At 36.9% G+C, this 24,423-nt stretch overlaps 1 protein-coding gene across 9 annotated transcripts in view; it reads left to right on the plus strand.

The window, feature by feature from the left end:
- Positions 1 to 10,916, plus strand: part of DNAJB4 (DnaJ heat shock protein family (Hsp40) member B4) — a 37,466-nt gene extending 26,550 nt beyond the window's left edge. For all 9 annotated transcript variants that reach the window (XM_063624166.1, XM_063624168.1, XM_063624161.1 and 6 more), the window contains 2 exons: positions 6,730 to 7,298; positions 9,669 to 10,916. In XM_063624166.1, coding sequence (XP_063480236.1) covers positions 6,730 to 7,298; positions 9,669 to 9,902 — 803 coding nt within the window. In that variant the 3' untranslated portion in view covers positions 9,903 to 10,916. The remainder of the gene's footprint in view (positions 1 to 6,729; positions 7,299 to 9,668) is intronic.
- Positions 10,917 to 24,423: the final 13,507 nt, after the last annotated feature.

The raw sequence follows: 24,423 nt of genomic DNA on the forward strand, positions 1-24,423 counted from the left end.
CAAAAAACTTTAACTTGTGCTGGTTTGGGGATTTTCAACTTTTAACATCAGGACTAAGTTATTTTATTATTAGTTTTTCTCCCAAAATACTGGCTTTCAGATCACTGTAGCTGCGAAAACTTTTTTGTTATCCCTTTGATTCCTCTATTACAACTAACATCAAATTTTCCTAATTAGAAATATATCCTTAAAATATAGACAAGCAGTGACTGCTTATTTTGAATGAAACAAATTAAATGTAGACAAGCAGGGTGATTGTATATAGAGGGTTTTTTCCTTCTTGTTTTGTTTAGCTTTTTTGGTCTATGAGTTGCCCAAAATTGAAGTTTATGTTGCTGGTTTTGGTGTGGTGAGGACTTACAGTGTCAGGTTCTTACAAAGTAAATATTGAAAAAGGCAAATACTAGGCAGTTCAATCCTGCATGATACCTATGGCCATATTACCCAAAATATCGTGACTTGGTTTATCTCAAAAGCTAAGCAGGATTCTGAGATACTACCAATAATGTATTACTATTTCTAAAGGAGTTATTTTGTAATTTTGTAAAGAAATTCACAAACATGGAATGACACTGTGAATTCCTGTGAAAAAGCAGATATCCACTGCTTTGTATTTAAAATATTTTGCAACAGTTCACTGATAGCTCAAGTCTCTGGCTAAGCCATTGGATTCAGGGTTTAGTAAGGATATTTGTCTTCAGAATTTTCAAGTCACCAAATGATACATTTTTCTTGATTTAACATTACCTCTTAATAGTGCTTTTCTAGAGAGATTTTTCTCATTTAATTTTTATTGGTCATTACACAGTGAGTGAATTTTTTAAAAACTAAATCACCCTGAATCTGTATACCCTGGATTTTTTTTTTACTTACATAATTGATATAAGTGATAGGAGGAAAGAGTGAGGAGAGAATACCTTTTTTAAAACATAGAAATATATTATGCAGAAGTACCATTCTCTAGTTATAGGTTACTTGAAAATACAATTGAATGGGCCAGGCGCCGTGGCTCACGCCTGTAATTCCAACACTTTGGGAGGCCAAGACAGGCGATCACCTGAGGTCAGGAGTTTGAGACCAGCCTGGCCAACGTGGTGAAACCCTGTCTCTACTAAAAATACAAAAATTAGCTAGGTGCGGTGGCAGACACCTGTAATCCCAGCTACTTGGGAGGGTGAGGCAACAGAATCACTTGAACCCAAGAGGCAGAGGTTGCAGTGAGCCGAGATCGAGCCATTGCACTTCAGCCTGGGCAACAGAGCGAGACCTCATCTCAAAAAAAAAAAAGGAAAAAAAGAAAATACAATTGAATGAAAGTTATTTGAATTATTTTTTAGAATTATTCTTCCTTCACAGGAAAGTATTATATTTATTTGCCGTTTATTCAGAATATCTCATTCTATTAAAAAATCCCATTTAGATACACTGTGAAAGTAGGGGAAAACATTTTTTCTCTTTGCCTTTTATTTATCTCCAGACGTGGTTCCATAGGTTTCTCCAGTAGTAACAAAACACTGAACTTTAGGACTATGGAAACACTATTAATTTACCTGGTATCCTTCTTCCCGCTCCCCCTGAGTTATTACAGTCTTGGGACTTAGAGCTGGGATGGTGGGAATAAGGAACCATAAACTGAAAAGTATAAAAGTTGCATATGCTAAATTTATGTATTCAGGAGTGAAAGAACTAGTAATCCAGAACACAGTATATTTGTGTTCTGAATATTCACAATTTAAAATGCTTTGTTTTAAAAACAGTTGGCTAGCTAGGTGAGGTGGCATATGCCCGTAGTGTCAGCTAATAAGGAGGCTGAGGCTGAAGGATTGCTTGAGCCCAAGAGTTTGAGTCTAGCCTTTCCAACATAGCAAGACCCTACCTCTAGAAAAAACAAAGGAAAGAAAAAAAAATACAGATAACTCAAATTTACTTTTAGGAATCTATAAAAGGGAAACAAAAACATGTCCACACAAAGACATGTGCCTGAATGCTTATAGCAGCATTATTTATAATAGCCCCAAACTGGAAACAATCTGAAAGCACCATAAATTGGTGAATTAAACAAAATGTGCTATATACATTCAATGAGGAACTATTTAGCAATAAAAGGACCAATTTGTGAAACATGCTACACCATGGATGAACCTCAGAAACTATGCTAAATGAAAGAAGCCAGATGTAAAAGACTATGTATTGTATAATTTTATTTATGTGAAATGTCTGGAAAAGGTCAGTATATAGAAAAAGAAAGCAGATCTTTCTTGCCTAGGACTTGAGGTGGGAGCGGGGATTAGCTACAAATAAGAACTAGAGAATTCTTTGGAATGATGGAAATGTTCTATAACTGGATTGTGATGATGGTTATACAACTCTATCAATTTACTATAATCAATTGAATTGTATTTGTACAATAGGTTAATTTTATGTATGTAATAAATCTTTTTAAAAATAAAATTTATCTATAGTTGAATCATTTGAAAACAAAAACCACAGAACTACAGAAATTTAAAATTGGATTCTGAACCACTCTCTAAAGTTTTAGGTTTAGTCTTGAATAGTTTAGTAGATGTCAACAAAAATTTGTGTTAAGAGATTTAAAAGAAAAGATTTTCAATAACACATCCTCATTTATTCCAGTTCTCTAATTTTTCTTTTTTATGCTTTCCTTATTTTGTTATTGCTTATGATTTATTCAGTAACTTCAAATATTAAAATGTAGTGTTTAAATGATAAAACTTGTATTTATTAATCTGTATACTAGTTCTCTTCTGTTCTTTAACTTACATATTTAGCTAGCTGGATTTTTTTTAATTCACTATGTGTTCTAAAAACACATAAGTAAATTTGATTTTCGTGAATTAAAACTGTTTAAAAGATCTCAGAATCTCATTATTTGATAACTGGAGTCTTGCTATAAATCTAGATTTTTACATATTAGATCTCCTTGGATGGAGTAAGAGTTATTAAAGTATTATCATGTTTTTTTCTTTGCAATCTGAATTTTTCTCCAGTGTTTCTTCTTTTGGAAACTTTTAGTCAACCTTAACTAATTAGTGGGAATCATTGTCATAGATAGTATTCCAAACACATATTTGGTTTGGGACTGCAAACTGGTTGACTGGTTAGTTGTAAAATAATAGCAGTCTTGCTAAATCATAGGCAAATGTTGCTTCTCTAGTGCATTTTTTGATCACATAAAGTGATGATGGTGTCTAGAAAACATTTTGAATAGCAGAGGGAATCTAATTGGTTATTAAACATTTCCATTAGTGTTCAGAATGTACATGATTAAGAACTGACCATATAGTTAATGTGACATTACTTATAATTTTATGTGCTAGACAATGCAAGTGATACTTCCATAATAATGTATATTATAGTGGCATGAATTTTGGTAGGATTTTTTTCTTTTTTTTTGTTGTTTTTGAGACAGAATCAGTCTCCTGAGTAGCTGGGATTACAGGCGGGCGCCACCACGCCTGGCTAATTTTTGTATTTTTAGTAGAGATGAGATTTCACCATGTTGGTCAGGCTGATCTCGAACTCCTGACCTCATGCTCCACCCACCTTGGCCTCCCAAAGTTCTGGGATTACAGGCGTGAGCCACCGTGCCCAGCCTAGAATTTTTTTCATTCATTAGAGTAGCTTCATTCTTTGTCTGAGCTGCATAGTTGACTGTTTAATAGTGTCTAGGAAAACCTCAAAGCTGCATTGGAGTCTTTTTATCAGCTTTGATAAGTTACTTCGGACTTTGTATGAATCTTCTCAGGGACTTTGTAATTCTGACCTAATTACCCTTTTTGACAGAGGAGGAAGAGGTTTTCCAGAAAGCCAAACCCATGATGTAATAAATTAAAACGTTATTCCTTCTTTTCATGAATTCATTATGGGTGCAAGTATTTAAATTTTGTCTTATAAGAGGCTAGATTGGGCAGGCTGATTTACCCAGTTTACTTAACTCAGTTAAATAATTATACTCCCTTAAGTGTATGGGATGAAGGATAAAATGATTTAAATAATTTAAGCATTGGTTGAGTTACTTTGGTCATGACCTTCAGCTACATATTATTCTATCATTAAAAAAAATCTGCCATTAGCTTTTTAACATTTGGAGTTATAATTATACTACTAAAATTTATAAAAGGGAAATTTGGATGAGCTGCTTACGAAAAGATCTTGTCCTGCTTATACTTGTCATTCAGTTTCTACAAGGAATTTCCCTAACTGCTATTTGGATATATTGTTCAATACATATTTTGGCAGTTTTCAGATTATTAGGTCTCTCTTGATCTCTCCAGATTTCTATTCATGGATGAAGGTAAAAATTTAGATATCACTTGAGACCCTGTTAGATGAAATAGAGTAGATATATACCTTTTAATGGAAGAAGCCAAATGTAGAATAAGACATAAGCAAAACTAAGTTTTTTTAAAGTATGTTGTGTGTTAGTGGCATTTTAAATTGTTAAATCTCTCATATATGTATATGTGTGATTATATTTTACATTGTTTTTGCGTCTGCCTTTTTCTCTGTACCGATACTCAAGACAGCTTTTTTAGTTTTGATTTAGAAGGACTTTAGGAATTAGTTTATTCCCTTCATTCACTAAGCATGATGAATACCTACCATTTTCAGCTCTGTATGCATGAGCAATGCAAAATAAATATATTTCCTGCCTTCAAATCACTCACTGTTTGGAGATATTAGAATCTCCTAGCTTAATCTGTTGGATTTTTCATAGTTTTATGATTTTTAGATTCTTTTCCTGCTTGTTTCTTGATCAGTATTGACCCCTTAAAAGATCACCATACTGTTGTTTTTTGGGTTTTAGTAGAACATTTCTTTCACACATAGTGGAAAATGTTGTTTCAAATATAATCTTTTGTGGGTTAAATATTACTTAGTGGAACTCTTAAGCAAAGGGTCAAAAAGTCACTATATTGTTGCCTGAGGTGGACTGTTAACAAGAGACAGAAATAACCCATATAGAGGCCTTACGTGTCAAAGTTTACAGCTCTTGATTTCAGTCTTCTTCTTATAAGCATTGAAATTAATGCTAAGATGTGGTATGCCTAAACAAATTTGGTATCTAGAGTAGGAATGACAATTTTAGTGTCTAAAAAACCATTTTTCATAGAGTGTCCTCATTATTAGAATTTTTTTCACTCTCTGCCACAGAGTTCTATTTTAATTTTTTTTTTTTTTTTTTGAGATGGAGTTTTGCTCCTGTTGCCCAGGCCAGAGTGCAATGGTGCAGTCTTGGCTCACTGTAACCTCTGCCTCCCAGGTTCAAGCGATTCTCCTGCCTCAGCCTCCCAAGTAGCTGGGATTATAGGCATGTGCCACCATGCCCAGCTAGTTTTGTATTTATAGTAGAGATGGGGTTTCACCATGTAGACCAGGCTGGTCTCGAACTCCTGACCTCAAGTGATTCACCTGACTCGGCCTCCCAAAGTGCTGGGATTACAGGTGTGAGCCACTGCACCTGGCCCTATTTTAATTCTTAAACAGTAAAAGATGATCTGAAATAAAACTAGTTAGAATGAATATGGTATTTTTATTACATTATATTTTTACATATTTCTAATTTATATATAAACAGTATGAATATGGTTTTTTATATTTTACTATATATTTTATTAATATATTTTTAAATGTTATATATATTGTTTGATTGTATTAAAAATTAAAGATTTAAGTTCTGCACTTTGTGTTGATTACTGAAGACCTTCCAACTGACATCTTTTAAAAACTTATATATTTATAAGTAGATACTTATATAATTTATATACTTCAGCATGCCAGATCAGTAGTTTATAAGATAAGGAGTTCCCAGTTTTATTTTCTTTTTCTTTTTTTCTTTTTTTTTTTTTTTTTGAGACGGAGTCTCACACTGTTGCCCGGGCTGGTGTGCAGTGGTGTGATCTCAGCTCGCTGCAACTTCTGCCTCCCGGGTTCAAGTAATTCTCCTGCCTCAGCCTCCCGAGTAGCTAGTATTACAGGCGCCCACCACCACACCTGGCTAATTTTTTGTATTTTTAGTAGAGGCGGGGTTTCACTATGTTGGCCAGGCTGGTCTCGAACTCCTGACCTCATGATCTGCCTGCCTTAGCCTCCCAAAGTGTTGGGATTACAGGCATGAGCCTCTGCGCCCGGCCTTATTTTATTTTTCTTACTTACCTGTGGAACAAAGAATCAGGAATAAATATTAAAGATGCTGATTTGGCTGGAAGCAGTGGCTCACACTTGTAATTTCAGCACTTTGGGACGCCAAGGCAGGCAGATCACCTGAGGTTGGGAGTTCGAGACCAGCCTGACCAACATGAAGAAACTTCGTCTCTACTAAAAATACAAAATTAGCTGGGCGTGGTGGTGCATGCCTGTAATCCCAGCTACTTGGGAGGCTGAGGCAGGAGGTGGAGGTTGCAGTGAGCCGAGATTGTGCCATTGCACTCTAGCCTGGGCAAACAAGAGCGAAACTCTGTCTCAAAAACACAAACAAACAAACAAAAATGCTGATTTGGAGGAAGAATTTGAAAACTAACAATTTAACTTAGGATGTAATCATCAAGAGTTTTATAGCTGTTCTGTATTTAGTTAAAGTGGCATTTCTGGCCAATATTAATACATTTTAATGTAAGTTAGCCAAAATTTATTAGCAATACAGTTTTTGAAAGTTTAACTTTTAAGAGTTGCAAACTTTTTTCTAATCATGCTTATCTCTTTAATTAGGGTTGAAAGGAGGAGCAGGAGGTACTGATGGACAAGGAGGTACCTTCCGGTACACCTTTCATGGTGATCCTCATGCTACATTTGCTGCATTTTTCGGAGGGTCCAACCCCTTTGAAATTTTCTTTGGAAGACGAATGGGTGGTGGTAGAGATTCTGAAGAAATGGAAATAGATGGTGATCCTTTTAGTGCCTTTGGTTTCAGCATGAATGGATATCCAAGAGACAGGAATTCTGTGGGGCCATCCCGCCTCAAACAAGATCCTCCAGTTATTCATGAACTTAGAGTATCACTTGAAGAGATATATAGTGGTTGTACCAAACGGATGAAGATTTCTCGAAAAAGGCTAAACGCTGATGGAAGGAGTTACAGATCTGAGGACAAAATTCTTACCATTGAGATTAAAAAAGGGTGGAAAGAAGGCACCAAAATTACTTTTCCAAGAGAAGGAGATGAAACACCAAATAGTATTCCAGCAGACATTGTTTTTATCATTAAAGACAAAGATCATCCAAAATTTAAAAGGGATGGATCAAATATAATTTATACTGCTAAAATTAGTTTACGAGAGGTAAGTTGGTAGGACCTAAAATCCTAAGACCAAATAATTATGTAGTTGATCATAGGGAGTATATCTAGATAATAGCTAACATTTATTTAACGCCTGTTACACATTAAAAATAATTATTATAACAATCCTCTAAGATAGTACTAGTATTATACCTCTTTTATGGATGTGATTATATTTTCTAACTTTAGTTACTTACAATTAAAGTGTCAAGTGTTAACTGGATTATGTAATATGAGGCTGCTTTTACAAATGTGGTTTATGAGATCTGCATTGGTAATCTCAACACATTAGTCTTTGTATACAGGGTTTGTTCTAAAGTTGTTAATATGGAGTAATAATTGCATAACAAAAAAGATTAGAAGAAAATAATTTATAATTCACTATAAATAAATGTGTATACATTTATATTAATAAAATATACATTTATAAGTGCATATAAATATATACATTTATAAATTATAATGGTACTGCGTTAATACAATTATTATTTGAGTTCTTATTTGCACTATTTTTTTTTTTTTTTTGAGACAGAGTCTTGCTCTGTCACCCATGTTGGCATGATCTCGGCTCACCGCAACCTCTGCCTCCGGGTTCAAGTGATTCTCTTGCCTCAGCCTCCTAAGTAGCTGGGATTACAGGCACCCACCACCACACCCGGCTAATTTCTGTATTTTTAGTAGACACGGGGTTTTACCATGTTGGCCAGGCTGGTCTTGAATTCCTGACCTCAGGTGATCCACCCGCCTCGGCCTCCTAAAGTGCTGGGATTACAGGCGTGAGCCACCGCGCCCGGCCTATTTGTACTATTTCTCAAATTGGATTGTAACTTTGCAAATACGGTCATAGCAGTTCCCTGCTTCAAATTCTTAAATTGCTCTATATAACCTCTACCATAAAGTCCAAACTCTTTAGCTTAAAATAAGTCATTTTAAATCTGATGTCTACCCATAAAATGTATATGCACTTCCCTAAGTTTGCTCTATTATTATTATTTTTTTTTTGAGATGGAGTCTCGCTCTGTCACCCATGCTGGAGTGCAGTGGCACAATCTCAGCTAGTACTGCAGCCTCCACCTCCCAGGTTCAAGTAATTCGCCTGCCTCATGCACCTGAGTAGCTGGGATTACAGGCGCCTGCCACCACGCCCAGCTGATTTTCGTATTTTTAGTAGAGACAGGTTTTCACCATGTTGGCCAGGCTCATCTTGAACTCTTGACCTCAAGTAATCCGCCCACCTCGGCCTCCCAAAGTGCTGGGACTATAGGCGTGAGCCACCGCACCCGGCCCAGTTTGCTCTATTATTATCTTTTATACTTGAGCTGTACTCTATGGAACACTATTGTTTCTTACCCTGCTCTAATACCTACCTGCTACTGGTCCAGTGCTTAGTTCAAGCATCCTCTACTCCTGGAATCTAAGGGGTTAAGTTGGGTGCTCTTTCTCTCACAAAAGACCTCCATGCTTACCTCTGTTCCTGCACTATACAATATTATAATGGCTAGTTTGCTTCTATGTTTCTGTGAGTTCCTTGTGCATTCCTTGAGCTGGGGTCTGTGTTCATGGTCCCTATAAGGCTCACCATCTAGCCAGAATGTGTGGCATATAGTAAATGCTCAGTAAACATTTATCTAAAACAAATATATTTCTTGTCCTAATACTTTCCAGAGAAGTAGTTGCTCCTATCCTGTTCTTTCTAGTCCTGAATTTCTCCCTCTTCTCCCATTCCAATCCCTGCATCTTGAATGTATTAATAGCAGCTTCAAAATAACCATGTCATTCCAGGGCAATGTGGAATATATCCTTTACTTCTCTTTTACCTTTTCTTTTCTTTTTTTTTTTTTCTTTGGTAACATATCTAATAATGCATGTCCTGAAAGAATTTTCCTTTTTTTCTTTTCTTTTCTTTTCTTTTTTTTTTTTTTTTTTGAGACAGTTTTGCTCTTGTTACCCAGGCTGGAGTTCAATGGCACGATCTCGGCTCACTGCAACCTCCACCTGTCGAGTTCAAGTGATTCTCCTACCTCAGCCTCCCGAGTAGCTGGGATTACAGGCATGTGCCACCACACTTGCCTAGTTTTGTATTTTTAGTAGAGATGAGGTTTCTCCATGTTGGTGAGGCTGGTCTCGAACTCCTGACCTCAGGTGATCTGCCCACCTCGGCCTCCCAAAATGTTGGGATTACAGGTGTGAGTCACCGCGCCTGACCTCTGAAGGAATTTTCTAATGAGGAAAAAAAATTTATAACTATTGTTATTCTTTTGGAGGTTAAAGTTTTACCTTAGTGGTATTATCCTTTACCATCTGGTAATATTTGTGCTTAGATTTTTGAGTTTTGAAGTGTTTTCATTTTATTTTATTTGGTCCATTTTAGGCATTGTGTGGCTGCTCAATTAACGTACCAACACTGGATGGAAGAAACATACCTATGTCAGTAAATGATATTGTGAAACCCGGAATGAGAAGAAGAATTATTGGATATGGGCTGCCATTTCCAAAAAATCCTGACCAACGTGGTGACCTTCTAATAGAATTTGAGGTGTCCTTCCCAGATACTATATCGTCTTCATCCAAAGAAGTACTTAGGAAACATCTTCCTGCCTCATAGAATGAAGAACTTTGTTACCCATATTTTGATAAGGCACTGAAAATATAAAAGGACTGGCAGTTTACTGATGTAGATGTGAATTCTGTATAAAGATGTGTAAATTCTTTTGAGGGTTCATTAAATTGCATGAATAGAGACGGGTCAAATAAATAGGCAAAAGGGATTTTTACAATTAGAGATAAAAGAGAAAACCATTCACTATATTTTATTTCATTTCTCCTGATTCAGATATTTTTAGTTATTTGCTTAAATGTAAAAGTTGTTTTTGTGGAGTCAGTAGATATATTTCTAATAAAGTGCTAGACTATCCAATTACTTAATTTCTTATGCCTTTAGATAATCAGTATGAAAAGTTCCCATTTATAATGGAAATGAAAATTCTTAACTAAACTATACATGTAATATGTATTTCTAGAAGAGAATAAAAACCCAAGTCAGTTATTAGATTTAAATCATCTTCTGAAATGCTGCTATAGGGCTGGTATCAGTAAAAGAATATCCTGATGCATATGTTTTACCATTTTGATTTTTAAAGTATGCTGTAGCATTTCTTAATAACATCGTTGTGATGTTCTTAAGGCAGATCTTTCTTCATAAAAAGGAAAATAATGGCAATTTCTCTCCTGTGGAAATCCCAATTGCTTGAATTACTGATATTTTAGAAATAGACTTTTTAAAATGCCATATGTAATTTTATGCAAGTTGACTGTATATCTTGTACTTAATAAATTATAGGCTCATTTTGTTCTCTGCTAGTTTAAAGTAATTTGTTTAATAATAGGTGTGTTTTTAGAGGAAATGCTGTTATTTGGAATTAATTTTCCGGTTATACAGTCTTCTATAGATTACTAATAATATGCTATATGTACTTTATGTAATTTCCCTAAAAAGAATGAACTACCACTACACTATGGTGTTAAACCAAAATATAGGGAAAATAAACACTAACTGCTGCTTATGGATAATGTTGCAACTACTTGTTATGCATATAAATATTTTACTTTTTCATATGTATAGATTGCATTTCTTAGGTGTTTTAATTTTTTAAATATATTTACGTTTAAAAAATTTAGTTTTGTTTTCTGTTTTATAACTATAGTGAGAATGATGTTTTGAAACAAAGTTTTTGGTTATAAAATAGTTTTCAGGAATATATATATATATATATATATATATATATATATATATACTGGGTCCTATCACCTTTTAGTAGAATATGAAATATTCTTTTAGAAATCCAATATAAATAGGTTATAATAGCCATATTCTTTATTACTTTATTGAGATATAATTTACATGCCATAAAGTTTACCCTTAAAATATACAATTCAGTGGTTTTTAGTAATATTCACAAAATGGTACAATCATCATCACTTTCTAATTCCAGAATATTTTCATCACCCCAAAAAGAAGTCCTAAATCCATTAGCAGTTACTTCCCATTCTTCCCTTCCTCCAGCCCCTGAAAACACTACCATCTACTTTTCGTCTGTATGGATTTGTCTGTTCTGGACATTTCACATAAATAGACTCAAACAATATATGGCTTTTTTTTTTTTTTTTTGGTCTGGACTCTTTGATTTAGCTTAATGTTTTCAAAGTTCATCTATGTTGTGTCACGTATCAGTACTTTTTTTTGCGGCACATCATATGGATATACCATAATTTGTTTATCTTTTCATTACTTATGGGCGTTTGGCTTATTTCTACTTTTTTGGCTATTATAAATAATGCTGCTATGAACATTTTTTTTTTTTTTTTTTTGAGACGGAGTCTCGCTCTGTCTCCCAGGCTGGAGTGCAGTGGCGCAATCTCGGCTCACTGCAAGCTCCGCCTCCCGGGTTCACGCCATTCTCCTGCCTCAGCCTCTCCGAGTAGCTGGGACTACAGGTGCCCGCCACCATGCCCGGCTAATTTTTTGTATTTTTAGTAGAGACGGGGTTTCACCGTGGTCTCGATCTCCTGACCTCGTGATCCACCCGCCTCGGCCTCCCAAAGTGCTGGGATTACAAGCGTGAGCCACCGCGCCGGGCGGCTGCTATGAACATTTGCGTGCAAGTTTTTGTGTTTCAATTCTCATGGATATATACCTAAAAGTGGAATTTCTGGGAGTAACCATATATTTGAGTTGCAAATGGAAAATGCTTGAAAAAAATGCCACAGAATTCAGCTAATCGTATTTATTACTCTAACTCATAAATGATTCCTCTATAACTGTCTCTCTGAATGACAGTTAAAACTCCCTACAGAAGTGTGAACATTACAGAAATTTTCTCACAAGTCTAAAGATCTAGATCTGAAAAGCATCAGTCAACGTGGTGACTGATAGTGGTTTCTGTTTTAAACCCATCATTATTTATTGCAACTTTCTTGATTAAGCATTTTCTCCCAGGTAAAATAAATGATTTATACATAGATATATAATAATCTTTGGATTAAAAAGTTTTTTTAAGCAGAGAATTATTATTCTAGTAGTAAATAAATTTACATAACTACACAAAACCAGGTACTAGTATCTCTCTTAAAGGATATTGACAATGCTTTAGCATGTAGTAAGTGCCCAGTTTTTATGTGTTGAATGTTGAATTCAAAGTAGTAATAAGAGTAGAGTTTTAAAGTTTTTAAATTTATTTTTCAAATTATGAGAGTACTTTTTATTTTAAAATGTTTCCTTTAAATTCAACCAGGTTCTTGGATAGCTGGAATAGTTTTGAAGTACTATAGATCCCATAAAGAAAGATGTTTATCTTTCCTAAAAGAAAAACCACAAATTGCTTATGTTAAAAAAAAAAAAAAAAAGAAGGCCAGGCACTGTGGCTTAATGCCTGTAATCCCAGCACTTGGGGAGGCTGAGGCAGGGGAAAATCAAAACTTGAGTCCAGGAGTTTGAAACCAGCCTGGGCAACATAGTAAGACTCCATCACTACAAAAAATTTTAAAATTAGCTGAGCCTGGTAGCATGTGCTGTAGTCCCAACTACTTGGGAGGCTGAGGTGGGAGGATTACTTGAGCCCAGGAGGTAGAGGCTGTAGTGAGCCCTGATTGCACCACTGCACTCAGCCTGGGTGACAGAGTGAGACCCTCTCTCAAAAACAAAAAACAAGTATAAGCCAAGGTGAGTAATGGCCTGCTAATAGAGGTATTTTGTTTGGCCAGCTCAGTGGTTTAAAAACTATTTTTTAATTAGAATAATTTTAGGCAAGACATGGACTCTTCTGTTGCCACTGACCTACCATTATCTATTGCATTACATAAAGCTGCTTCACATGTTTAGTTATATTGCCTGGGCCTCTGAAAGCATCTGAGTTAGTCACGACTACTGTAGCTCATCACTCCTGCCTATTGTTAGCCTTCCTTGGAGACAAGGAGTTGAAAATACTCATTTGTTTATTTTTGGGAAACTGTCATTCAAATAGTTATGATGGATAAAGGAAATTAATATATGTGATTAGACTCAGTAAATGGCTCAGAAGGGACTATCTTCATATTCCAAGGACTATTTACATAACCTCAAAGAGTTAAGACTAAATATCATTCTTAATCTAAAAATAATTTTTATCTACTAACATGTAATGTAGTATACTGCCTATATGTCTGACTTCATGAATACATGGTTTATTTTTTACCCTTTATGGAGAAGTACAGAAAAAAATGTGGTTTGTTACTTTTAAATAATAGCTTAATCAAAATGTGAGTAAATAGATGAAGTTTCACAGAGTAAATATTTCAACCTTTTAAACTTTTTTTTGTGATACTTCTAGTTCATAAAATTCATAAAACATTTGGAGCTGGAAATAATTTTTAAAATCCCATTTTCTAGATAAAGAAGTAAACCCAGAGAGGCTAAGTGGCTTGTCTGTGGTTAAAGAGCAGGTTTGATGTATTCAAGACTCTTCTGGTCATTAAAAAATAAAAGAAAGAAAGAAAGAAAAAAAAAGGAGAGCAGGCCGGGTGCGGTGGTTCATGCCTGTAATCCCAGCACTTTGGGAGGCCGAGGCAGGTGGATCACTTGAGGCCAGGAGTTCGAGACCAGCCTGGTCTACATAGTGAAACCCCGTCTCTACTAAAAATACAAAAATTAGCCGGGCGTGGTGGCAGGCACTGGTAATTGCAGCTACTTGGGAGGCTAAGGCAGGAGAATTGCTTGAACCCGGGAGGTGGAGGTTGCAACGAGCTGATATCATGCCACTGCACTCCAGCCTGGGCAACATGACAGAGGGAGACTGTCTCAAAAAAAGGAAGCTGGAAAGGGAATTCTTATTCTCAGTGCCATTTTTCTCCAGTATGCCATTGATATCCCCAGTTTCTCAATTTCCATGACTAGATTAAATTCTTTTTTTTTGAGATGGAGTCTCGCTCTGTCACCCAGGCTGAAGTGCAGTGGCGCGATCTCGGCTCACTGCAAGCTCTGCCTCCCGGGTTCATGCCATTCTCCTGCCTCAGCCTCTCCGAGTAGCTGGGACTACAGGCGCCCGCCACCACATCCGGCTAATTTTTTGTGTTTTTAGTAGAGACGGGGTTTCACGGTGGTCTCGATCTCCTGACCTCGTAATCCGCCCACCTCGGCCTCCCAAAGTGCTGGGATTACAAGCGTGAGCCACCGTGCCCAGCCCTAGATTAAATTCTTTTATAGCTCATTTGCTGGCCAAGTGTGGTGGCTCACACCTGTAATACTAGCACTTTGGGAGGCTAAGGCAGAAGGATTGCTTGAGCCTAGGTATTCAAGACCAGCCTGGGCAACATAGCAAGACTCCATTTAAATATTAAAAAGAAAAGTTCATTTGCCTATTTATTTGTGTAGTCTGTGTAATTTAGCACATACATTTGAAATATTTTCGGTCATTTAGGAACATATAAGGTTATAATTTGGTGCTCACTAGAAAGCTTTTGAAACATTAATTACAAAAACAGGCTTTTTCTTTTTAAGGATATTAATAGCAGTAATAGTCCATAATTGGGCTGTGTCCTTCATTAGTTTAAAAATATATATGCCAATGTTATTGGCATATATATTACATTATATTATTATTATTATATACATTTTAAATTAATCTTACAAAACTACTTCCCATCCAGGCTTTTTGTATCCATTTCAATGGTATCCCTTTGGCAAAAACAGCAGCAGCGGTTTTTACCTCTGGCTTTATTGATTGATTGATTGAGACACAGTCTGGCTATGTCGCCAGGCTGGAGAGCAATAGCGTGATCTTACTATAATCTCTGCCTCCTGGCTCAAATCAGCCTCCCACCTAAGCTTCCCAGGTAGCTGGGACTACAGGAGTGTAAGGCCACATCTGAGCAAAAAACAAGCATATTATTTTAATTTACATAAATAACAAATGAAGATTTTTACAAGTAAAATACTATTCAAATATTAAATTATATCATTGTAAAAAGAAAAGGAGAGAGAGAGAGGAAAGAAAAAAAGGCGAGAGAAAAAGAAGGGGGGAAGAAAGGAAGAAAAAAACCCTGCAGATTTTATTGAGAAGAAAAGTTTGTAATGACAAATAACATATGGAATCTCTACAATCATTTGCAAATATTGTAACCCCTCCCAAACTAAAAATTGGTTAGTACATCTTCTCTCCAGCTGTTAGAATTTTGGTTTGTGTAAACTTAGTTCTTGAGGTTTTTTTTTTTTATACTTTAAGTTCTAGGGTACATGTGCACAATGTGCAGGTTTGTTACATATGTATACATGTGCCATGTTGGTGTGCTGCACTCATTAACTCGTCATTTACATTAGGTGTATCTCCCAATGCTATCCCTCCCTACTCCCCCCAACCCACAACAGGCCTCAGTGTGTGATGTTCCCCTTCCTGTGTCCAAGTGTTCTCATTGTTCAATTCCCACCTATGAGTGAGAACATGCAGTGTTTGGTTTTTTGTCCTAGTTTGCTGAGAATGATGGTTTCCAGCTTCATCCATGTCCCTACAAAGGACATGAACTCTTCCTTTTTTATGGCTGCATAGTATTCCATGGTATGTAAGTGCCACATTTTCTTAATCTAGTGAGTTGTTTTTTTTTTTTAAGGCATGGTCTTGTTGTGGCTGGAGTGCAGTAGTGCAATCCGGGCTCACTGCAGCCTCGACCTCCCAGGCTCAAGCCAATCCTCTCACTTCAGCGCCCCCTGAGTGACTGGGATTACAGGCGTGCCCCTCCATGCCCGGCTGATTTTTGTATTTTTTGTAGAGATGGAGTTTCACCATGTTGCCCAGGCTGAGCCATTCTTAATTGAGATAATTTTAAGAAGAGGAAACCAGAGGTTCGAAAAAAGGAAATGAGAGTAAAGCGAATGGTTGAGGAAGACGAGAAATTTTTGATGCAGACTTACACATAAGAAATAAAGCCAAGGCCAGCTGTGGTGGCTCATGCCAGCACTTTGAGAGGCTGATGCAGACGGATCTCTTGAACCCAGGAGTTCGAGAACAGTCAGGGCAAAATAGCACAACTCCATCTCTACAAAAAATATAAAAAATATAAAAATTAGCCCAGTGTGGTGGGGCACTCCTGTAGTCCCAGCTACCTGGGAAGCTTAGGTGGGAGGCTGATTTGAGCCAGGAGGCAGAGATTATAGTAAGATCACGCTATTGCTCTCCAGCCTGGCGACATAGCCAGACTGTGTCTCAATCAATCAATCAATAAAGCCAGAGGTAAAAACCGCTGCTGCTGTTTTTGCCAAAGGGATACCATTGAAATGGATACAAAAAGCCTGGATGGGAAGTAGTTTTGTAAGATTAATTTAAAATGTATATAATAATAATAATATAATTTATATATAATAATATAATATAACATATTATTATATAACTTTTTCTCGAGCTCAAGAAATATTTAGTTTTTTTTTTTTTGAGACGGAGTCTCACTCTTTTGCCCAGGCCAGACTGCCGTGGCGCTATCTCGGCTCACTGCAAGCTCCACCTCCCAGGTTCACGCCATTCTCCTGCCTCAGCCTCCTGAGTAGCTGAGATTACAGGCGCCCGCCACAGCGCCCAGCTAAATTTTTGTATTTTTAGTAGAGACGGGGTTTCACCGTGTTAGCCAAGATGGTCTCTATCTCCTGACCTCGTGATCCGCCCGCCTCAGCCTCCGAAAGTGCTGGGATTACAGGCGTGAGGCACCGCGCCCGGCTTAGTTATGTTTATCTGAGTCAGTTAAATAAAAGTTGCATAATTGTTTTTTATCTTAAGTATACATTTTGCATCTCTATGACTGGGGATGAAGAGGTTCAAGAGATGAGATTGGCCGGATGAATGGCTCACACCTGTAATCCCAGGACTTTGGGAGCCCGAGGTGGGCAGATCACTTGAGGTCAGGAGTTCGAGACCAGCCTGGCTAACATTGCAAAACCCCGTCTCTACTAAAAAATACAAAAATTAGCCAGGCATGGTGGCAGGTGCCTGTAATCCCTGCTACTTGGGAGGCTGAGGCAGGAGAATCACATGAACCTGGGAAGTGAAGGTAGCAGTGAGCTGAGATGGAGCCACTGCACTCTAGCCTGGGTGACAGAGTGAGACTCCATCTCAAAAAAAAAAAAAAAAAAAAGAGATGAGGTTAACTGAAAATCATAAGATCTGAAAAGCTTAAACATTAGGAATGAGGTTAGACTTTTTAAAAATCGCCTTCTTGATGTGACTATTATGTTTAACAAACCAAAAATGAATTTGCAAGCATTTTATTGAAGCTATGAGAATGGGAGATCCTGAAAAATTTCTAGTGATCAAGGAATTGTAAATCATATAGTATTTATTATTACTAATTAAATACACTATTATCCTCTTTATTTAATACAATCTTCATTCTAGTGAATCTAAAAACTGTCTTCTTAGGGTTCTGCTAAAACTATTTTTTTTCCCATGACAACTTAAATCCTAATCATTTTCTTATCTCAGTGCTTTCAGAAACATACTTGCTTCAGACTGGGAAATTATATTTTACTATGGCTTTTATACATTACACTCCCTTACTTATGAAGGAAACCTTGAAAATTGGCACAGCTAACTTCAGAGTAGTAATTACACAATAGGAATAGTTAGACATTTTACACTTTTTTCCCAGAATATTTTATGTATAAAGTTTGGAAGAAATTAATCAGACGTTAAAATTGGAAACCAGGCTTAAAATGGGGCTTAGTATTATTTAAAATTAGTTGCTAGGTTATATAGGTTTATTCTCATTAAGTTTGAAGATGGCATATAAAGTTATATCATTTCTGTTTTGGCACCAAAAAAAAGGTAGACTTATATATCACAAAATTTATATAATATAAACTGTATTATTTAACCAAAATAATGTAATTTAAAATAAGTCAAACATTTTAAAATGAAATTCAGATACCTTATTTTGATTTACAGTTAGAATCTTGAGGTGTTGCATATGAGAAATGAATTTATTTATTTATAGAAATGAGGTCTTGCTCAGTTAACCAGGCTGGAGTGCTGTGGCACCATCTTAGCTCCTTGCAACCTAGAATTCCTGGCCTCTAACAATCCTCCTGCCTCAACCTCCCAAGTAGCTGGGATTACAGGTGGGAGTCACCACGCCTGGCTGAGAAACTTATTTATTTTCTTTCAGTTTTCAAATTTTAAACAATGACTTACTTAATATTATGAATAGATACCAGTCATCTCATTTAATAATCTGTCTTAATAAATGTGATGGGTTTGAATATTAAGATGAACCATTAGCCAGGAATTCTAATTTTATGTTGCTAAGAGATTTTAAAACTTTACCAATCTTTTAATTAATATAAAAATATTTTATTTTTTACTTGTATTTTTGATAATTGTAATGGATTTGAATTATTTCAAGACCTATATGTAGCTTTAAGAAAATGAATATAGACCATATGTACTATGTAAATGTCAATAATTTCTTTACATAGGTATTTGATTTAAAAATGTGTTTTCTGTTTTTATGAAATAACATTTTATTAATTTTTTTTTTTCTTGAGTCAGGGTCTCACTCTGTCACCTAGGCTGGAGTGCAGTGGCATGATTATGACGCACTGCAGTCTCGAGCTTCTGGGCTCAAGTGATCCTCTGGCCTCAGCCTCCCATGCAGTTGGGATGACAGGCAAACACCACCATTCCCCTATACTTTTTGTATTTTATATATAGACCATGCCCCAATAATTTTTGTGTTTTTTGTATAGATGAGGTCTTGCCATGTTGGCCAGGCTGGTCTTGAACTCCAGGGCTCAAGTGATCTGCCTGTGCCCATGGGCATATCCCAGCATGAGCCCACGCCTGTAATCCCAGTACTTTGGGAGGCCGAGGCAGGTGGATTGCTTGAGCCCTGGAGTTCAAGATCAGCTTGGCCACATGGCAAGACTCTGCCTCTACAAAAAATATGAAAATTAACCAGGCATGGTGGTCCACATCTTTGGTCCCATCAACACAGGAGGCTGGCAACAGATCATTGCTTAAGCCTGGGAAGTTGAGGCTTCAGTGAGTTATGATTGTGCCACTGCACTCCAGCCTGGGTGACAAAGCAAGACCCTGTTTCAAAAAAAAAAAAAAAAGAAAAAAATTTGTTTTTTTTTTCAGAAAAGTAAAGGCACTAAATCAAAGAGCAACATATAATTCTAACTAGTAAATGTAGTTAGGCTTAAACACTTTAATATTAAGTATATCTAATGTTAAAACATTTTATCATATCTAGAGGCACATGAAAGAAAATATTTTAAAATTATTATGAATGTGTGACTATTCTGAAAAGCTTGAACCAAGTATCTTATGCCTACTTATATATTGCTGTAAGAACTTTTTTCTTTATATTGACAAATAAAATTGTATGTATTTACTCTGTAAAACATGATGTTTTGAAGTATTTATACATTGTGGGATTTGTAAGTATTTTTAAAATTCAAAATAAAGGCCGGGCACGGTGGCTCACACCTGTAATCCCAGCACTTTGAGAGGCCGAGGCAGACGGATCACCTGAGGGCAGGAGTTCAAGACCAGCCTGACCAACATAGAGAAACCTCGTGCCTACTGAAAAAAAAAAAATAGCCAGGCGTGGTGGCTAATGCCTGTAATCCCAGCTACTCGGAAGGCTAAGGCAGGAGAATCACTTGAACTCAGGAGGCGGAGGTTGTGGTGAGCCGAGGTTGTGCCATTGCATTCTAGCCTGGGCAACAAGAGTGAAACTCTGTCTCAAAAAAAAAATAATAATAATAATAAAAATAAAAACCCTGCCTGCTTTTTAGTTTTTGAAATATTAACTTTATGAGAGCATAGAGTGCAAACACATAGTTCATAATCAACATTTTCAAATATGTGACCCAATATTTTTGTATAGTAATTGATAATTTTGTGAAATAGTTATTTGTTATTAATACTTCATGTGGCAGATGAGGAAACAGAGATTCAGGCATTCTTAAGTCCTTTATCCCAGATCACACAGCTAGAGATGCAACTGAGATTCAAGCCCAGATTGTGATTTTCGACCTGCTATTTCTACTGTTCATGGCTACATGGTTGTAAAGATGGTAGTTGTCTTCATTTGTTCTACCTGAAAAACCTGAACCAATCCTTCCATATCCACTGAATCATTTAAGATAATAATTTTAGGAGATTGACAGAAGCCACCAATTTCTTTCAATGAATAGTGACAAATTCATTATGATGCCTTGCTGTTGTCAGTGTCAGAATTTTTTTGTATAGGGCACTAGGCTATGCTGGGGTCACAGATAAGAATCATCTTTATAAAGTCCTTCATAAACTTGAGAATTGAGGACATAATACATAAAATGCACGACAGTGGAAATGCACCATATGCCCTCCTCCTATGAGAAATGTGTTTTCTTCCACTGGTAGTTGTTTCTGCCTAGGTATCATTTAGGGGCAGAACCAAGAATACGAGGTTATTTTTTCCTTGTGTCTAAATTGTATTAGTTTTATGATAACCAAATACACCTCTTTTCTCCTGCTTTGCACAAATTCAGGAAAGACAGGGGAAATTTATTATTTTGTATTAATTTTGATAGACATAAAATAAAAATTCATTTCTCCTCTGTGCCAAGATCTGTGTTAGATGTAATGGTGAATTTAACCAACCTGTTCCTTACCCTCATAGAACTTATTATTAATATTATTTTTTTTTTCGAGACGGAGTCTCGCGCTGTCTCCCAGGCTGGAGTGCAGTGGCGCGATCTCGGCTCACTGCAAGCTCCGCCTCCCGGGTTCACGCCATTCTCCTGCCTCAGCCTCTCCGAGTAGCTGGGACTACAGGTGCCCGCCACCACGCCCGGCTAATTTTTTTGTATTTTTAGTAGAGACGGGGTTTCACCGTGGTCTCGATCTGCTGACCTTGTGATCCGCCCGCCTCGGCCTCCCAAAGTGCTGGGATTACAAGCGTGAGCCACCGCGCCCGGCAGAACTTATTATTATTTTTTACATTTTTGAGGTGGAGTTTCGTTCTGCCCCCGTGCTGGAGTACAATGGCGTGATCTCGGCTCACTGCAACATCTGACTCCTTTCAATACAGTATGTTTTAAATTTTTTTTCTTTTGAGATTCAGGGGATACATGTGTGGGTTTGTTACACAGATATTTTGCATAATGGTGAAGTTTGGGCTTCTAGTGTACCATCACCCAAAGAGTGAACATTGTACCCAATAGGTAATTTTTCAACTCTTACCCCATTCCCACCTTTCCTCCATTTGGAGTCCCCAGTGTCTATTATCTGTAGGGCCACATGTACCCATTATTTAGCTCTCAAGTATTTTATTTTGTGTTTCTGAATTATTTCACTTCGAATAATGGCTTTCAGCTCCATCCATGTGGCTGTAAAGGACATGATTTCATTCTTTTTATGGCTGTATAGTATTCTATGATGTATATATACCACATTTTCTTTGTCCAATCAACCATTGATGGACACACTTAGGTTGATTCCATGACTTTGCTATTGTGAATAGTACTGTGATAAACATACAAGCACCAGTGTCTTTTTTAATATAATAATTTATTTTCCTTTGGGTAGCTACCCAGTAGTGGGATTGCTAGGTTTAATGGTAGTTCTATTTTTAGCTCATTGAGAAATCTTCACACTGTTTTTCATAAACGTATCAACATTTATCAGTTATCAAATCACCTTTAGTTAGTTATTAAACAAGTATTTACTGAGCACACTGAGGCTATAACATTGTAGGTGCTAAAGATACAGTCCTACCCCTGAAGACCTTACATTCTAATCATAGAAGATAAACACTAAGAAACATTACTTGCATTAAAAAACAAGTAAGTCATTTTTTTGAATAATGATAAGCATTAAGAAAAGAATGATAACGGCATAGAAACTGACTGGAGGGGGAAGAAGTGTGTTACTTTTTAGCTAGAGTCATCAAAGACAGCCTCTCTGGGGAGAGAGAATTTGCATTCAGCCCTTAATGATTCAAAGCGGGCAGCTATCGGAAGAACATTTAAGGAAAATGGAACAGCAATGACAAAAGTCCTGAGATGGGAACCTTGACTGAAAAGCAGAAAAATAAATAATTTACTTCCTAATTTTCAAATCCTGTTGATGTTATGTTTCCTAATACATATCAAAGAAGCAGAAGTAGATGTCAGATAAAGAAAATGGGACTAGAAAATGTCTTTTTTTTTTTTTTTTTGAGACGGAGTCTCACTCTGTTACCCAGGCTGGAGTGCAGTGGTGTGATCTCAACTCACTGCAATCTCCAGCTCCCGGGTTCAAGATATTCTCATGCACCACCATGCTGGCTAATTTTTTTGTATTTTTAGTAGATACGGGGTTTCACCAGGTTGCCCAGGCTGGTCTTTTAATCTTACCCCATTCCCACCTTTCCTGCATTTGGAGTCCCCAGTGTCTATTATTTCCATCTGTAGGTCCACATGTACCCATTATTTAGCTCTCAAGTATTTTTATTTTCTGTTTCTGAATTATTTCACTTCAAATAATGGCTTTCAGCTCCATCCATGTGGCTGTAAAGGACATGATTTCATTCTTTTTATGGCTGTATAGTATTCCATGATACTTGGCCTCCCAAAGTGCTGGGATTACAGGTGTGAGCCATTGCACCTAGCCAAAGATATGACTAGAAAATGTCAAGTGTTGGCCCCTGATCCTGGCTCTTGCTGTCTATAGAGGCCATTTCTTTTCAGGCTTGTGTTTCCTATTTGTAAATGGAGAATACTTATCATATGTACCTCCTAACAGAATACAGTTCTCTATAAACAATACTAGGTATGGACAAGATAATGTTGAAAGAGAAGTTTACTCAGACATTTTAAATCATGTTAAATTAAAATGTTATCTTTGTTCAAATTTTTTTAAATGAAGATTTTAAAAGACATATGGTTCTATATTTCTCAGGCTGCTGATTCATATATTGATAGTTTCCCTCATACTCTTAAATTTTGAGGCTGGGCGCGGTGGCTCACGCTTGTAATCCCAGCACTTTGGGAGGCCGAGGCGGGTGGATCACGAGGTCAGGAGATCGAGACCACGGTGAAACCCCGTCTCTACTAAAAATACAAAAAATTAGCCGGGCGTGGTGGCGGGCGCCTGTAGTCCCAGCTACTCGGAGAGGCTGAGGCAGGAGAATGGCGTGAACCTGGGAGGCGGAGCTTGCAGTGAGCCGAGATTGGGCCACTGTACTCCAGCCTGGGCGACAGAGCAAGACTCTGCCTCAAAAAAAAAAAAAAAAAAAAATTTGAAATGCTTTACCTCTTGAAAATGAAAATAAAAAATTACAGATAAGATTCACAATAAAAATTTTAAAGATCATGGGTATACTACATTAAAAATTTATTTCATAGCATTGGTTCTAACTTTTTTACCCCAAATTGGCCTTTTATTACGTTCTTACCCCCACCCATATTAAATTAAACATTTTTTTGTGCTGAACAGGCTGTATTTATTAATAATTATATTTATATTTGGCTGTTAGAATTATTATATTTAGGCCAGGCACAGTGGCTCATGCCTGTAATCCCAGTGCTTTGGGAGGCAGAGGCAGGAGGATTGCTTGAAGTCAGGAGTTCAAGATCAGCCTGGGCAACATAGTGAGACCCTATCTCTACAAAAAATAAAAAAAATTATCCGGGCATGGTGGCACATGGCTGTGGTCCCAGCAACTTCAGAGGCTGAGACAGGAGGATGCAGTGAGCTATGATCATGCCACTATACTCCAACCTGGGTGACAGAGTGAGGCCCTGACTCTGAGAAAAACAGAACTATTATTTTAATATATCCAATTTAATACGACAGCTAGTCAACTACTGATAAACAGGAAGTAAACAGCTAGAAACAAAAAATGTGATTTTTTTTTTTTTGGTACAGACAGGGCCCTTGCTAAGTTGCCCAGGCTGATCTTGAATTCCTGGCCTCAGGCAATCCTCCTGCCTCAGCTTCTCAAAGTGCTAGCATTACAGTCATAAGTTATAGCACCTGGCTAAGAATGCGATTTAAAAAAATTCACTCTATAATCTGTTAGGTATGTGATTACCATTAGGTGATTTCCAATACTGAAAGTAACATCACTTATCCACATTA

The sequence above is a fragment of the Symphalangus syndactylus genome, chromosome 12 (genome assembly GCF_028878055.3).
Source record: "Symphalangus syndactylus isolate Jambi chromosome 12, NHGRI_mSymSyn1-v2.1_pri, whole genome shotgun sequence".
Taxonomy (NCBI): Eukaryota; Metazoa; Chordata; class Mammalia; order Primates; family Hylobatidae; genus Symphalangus; species Symphalangus syndactylus.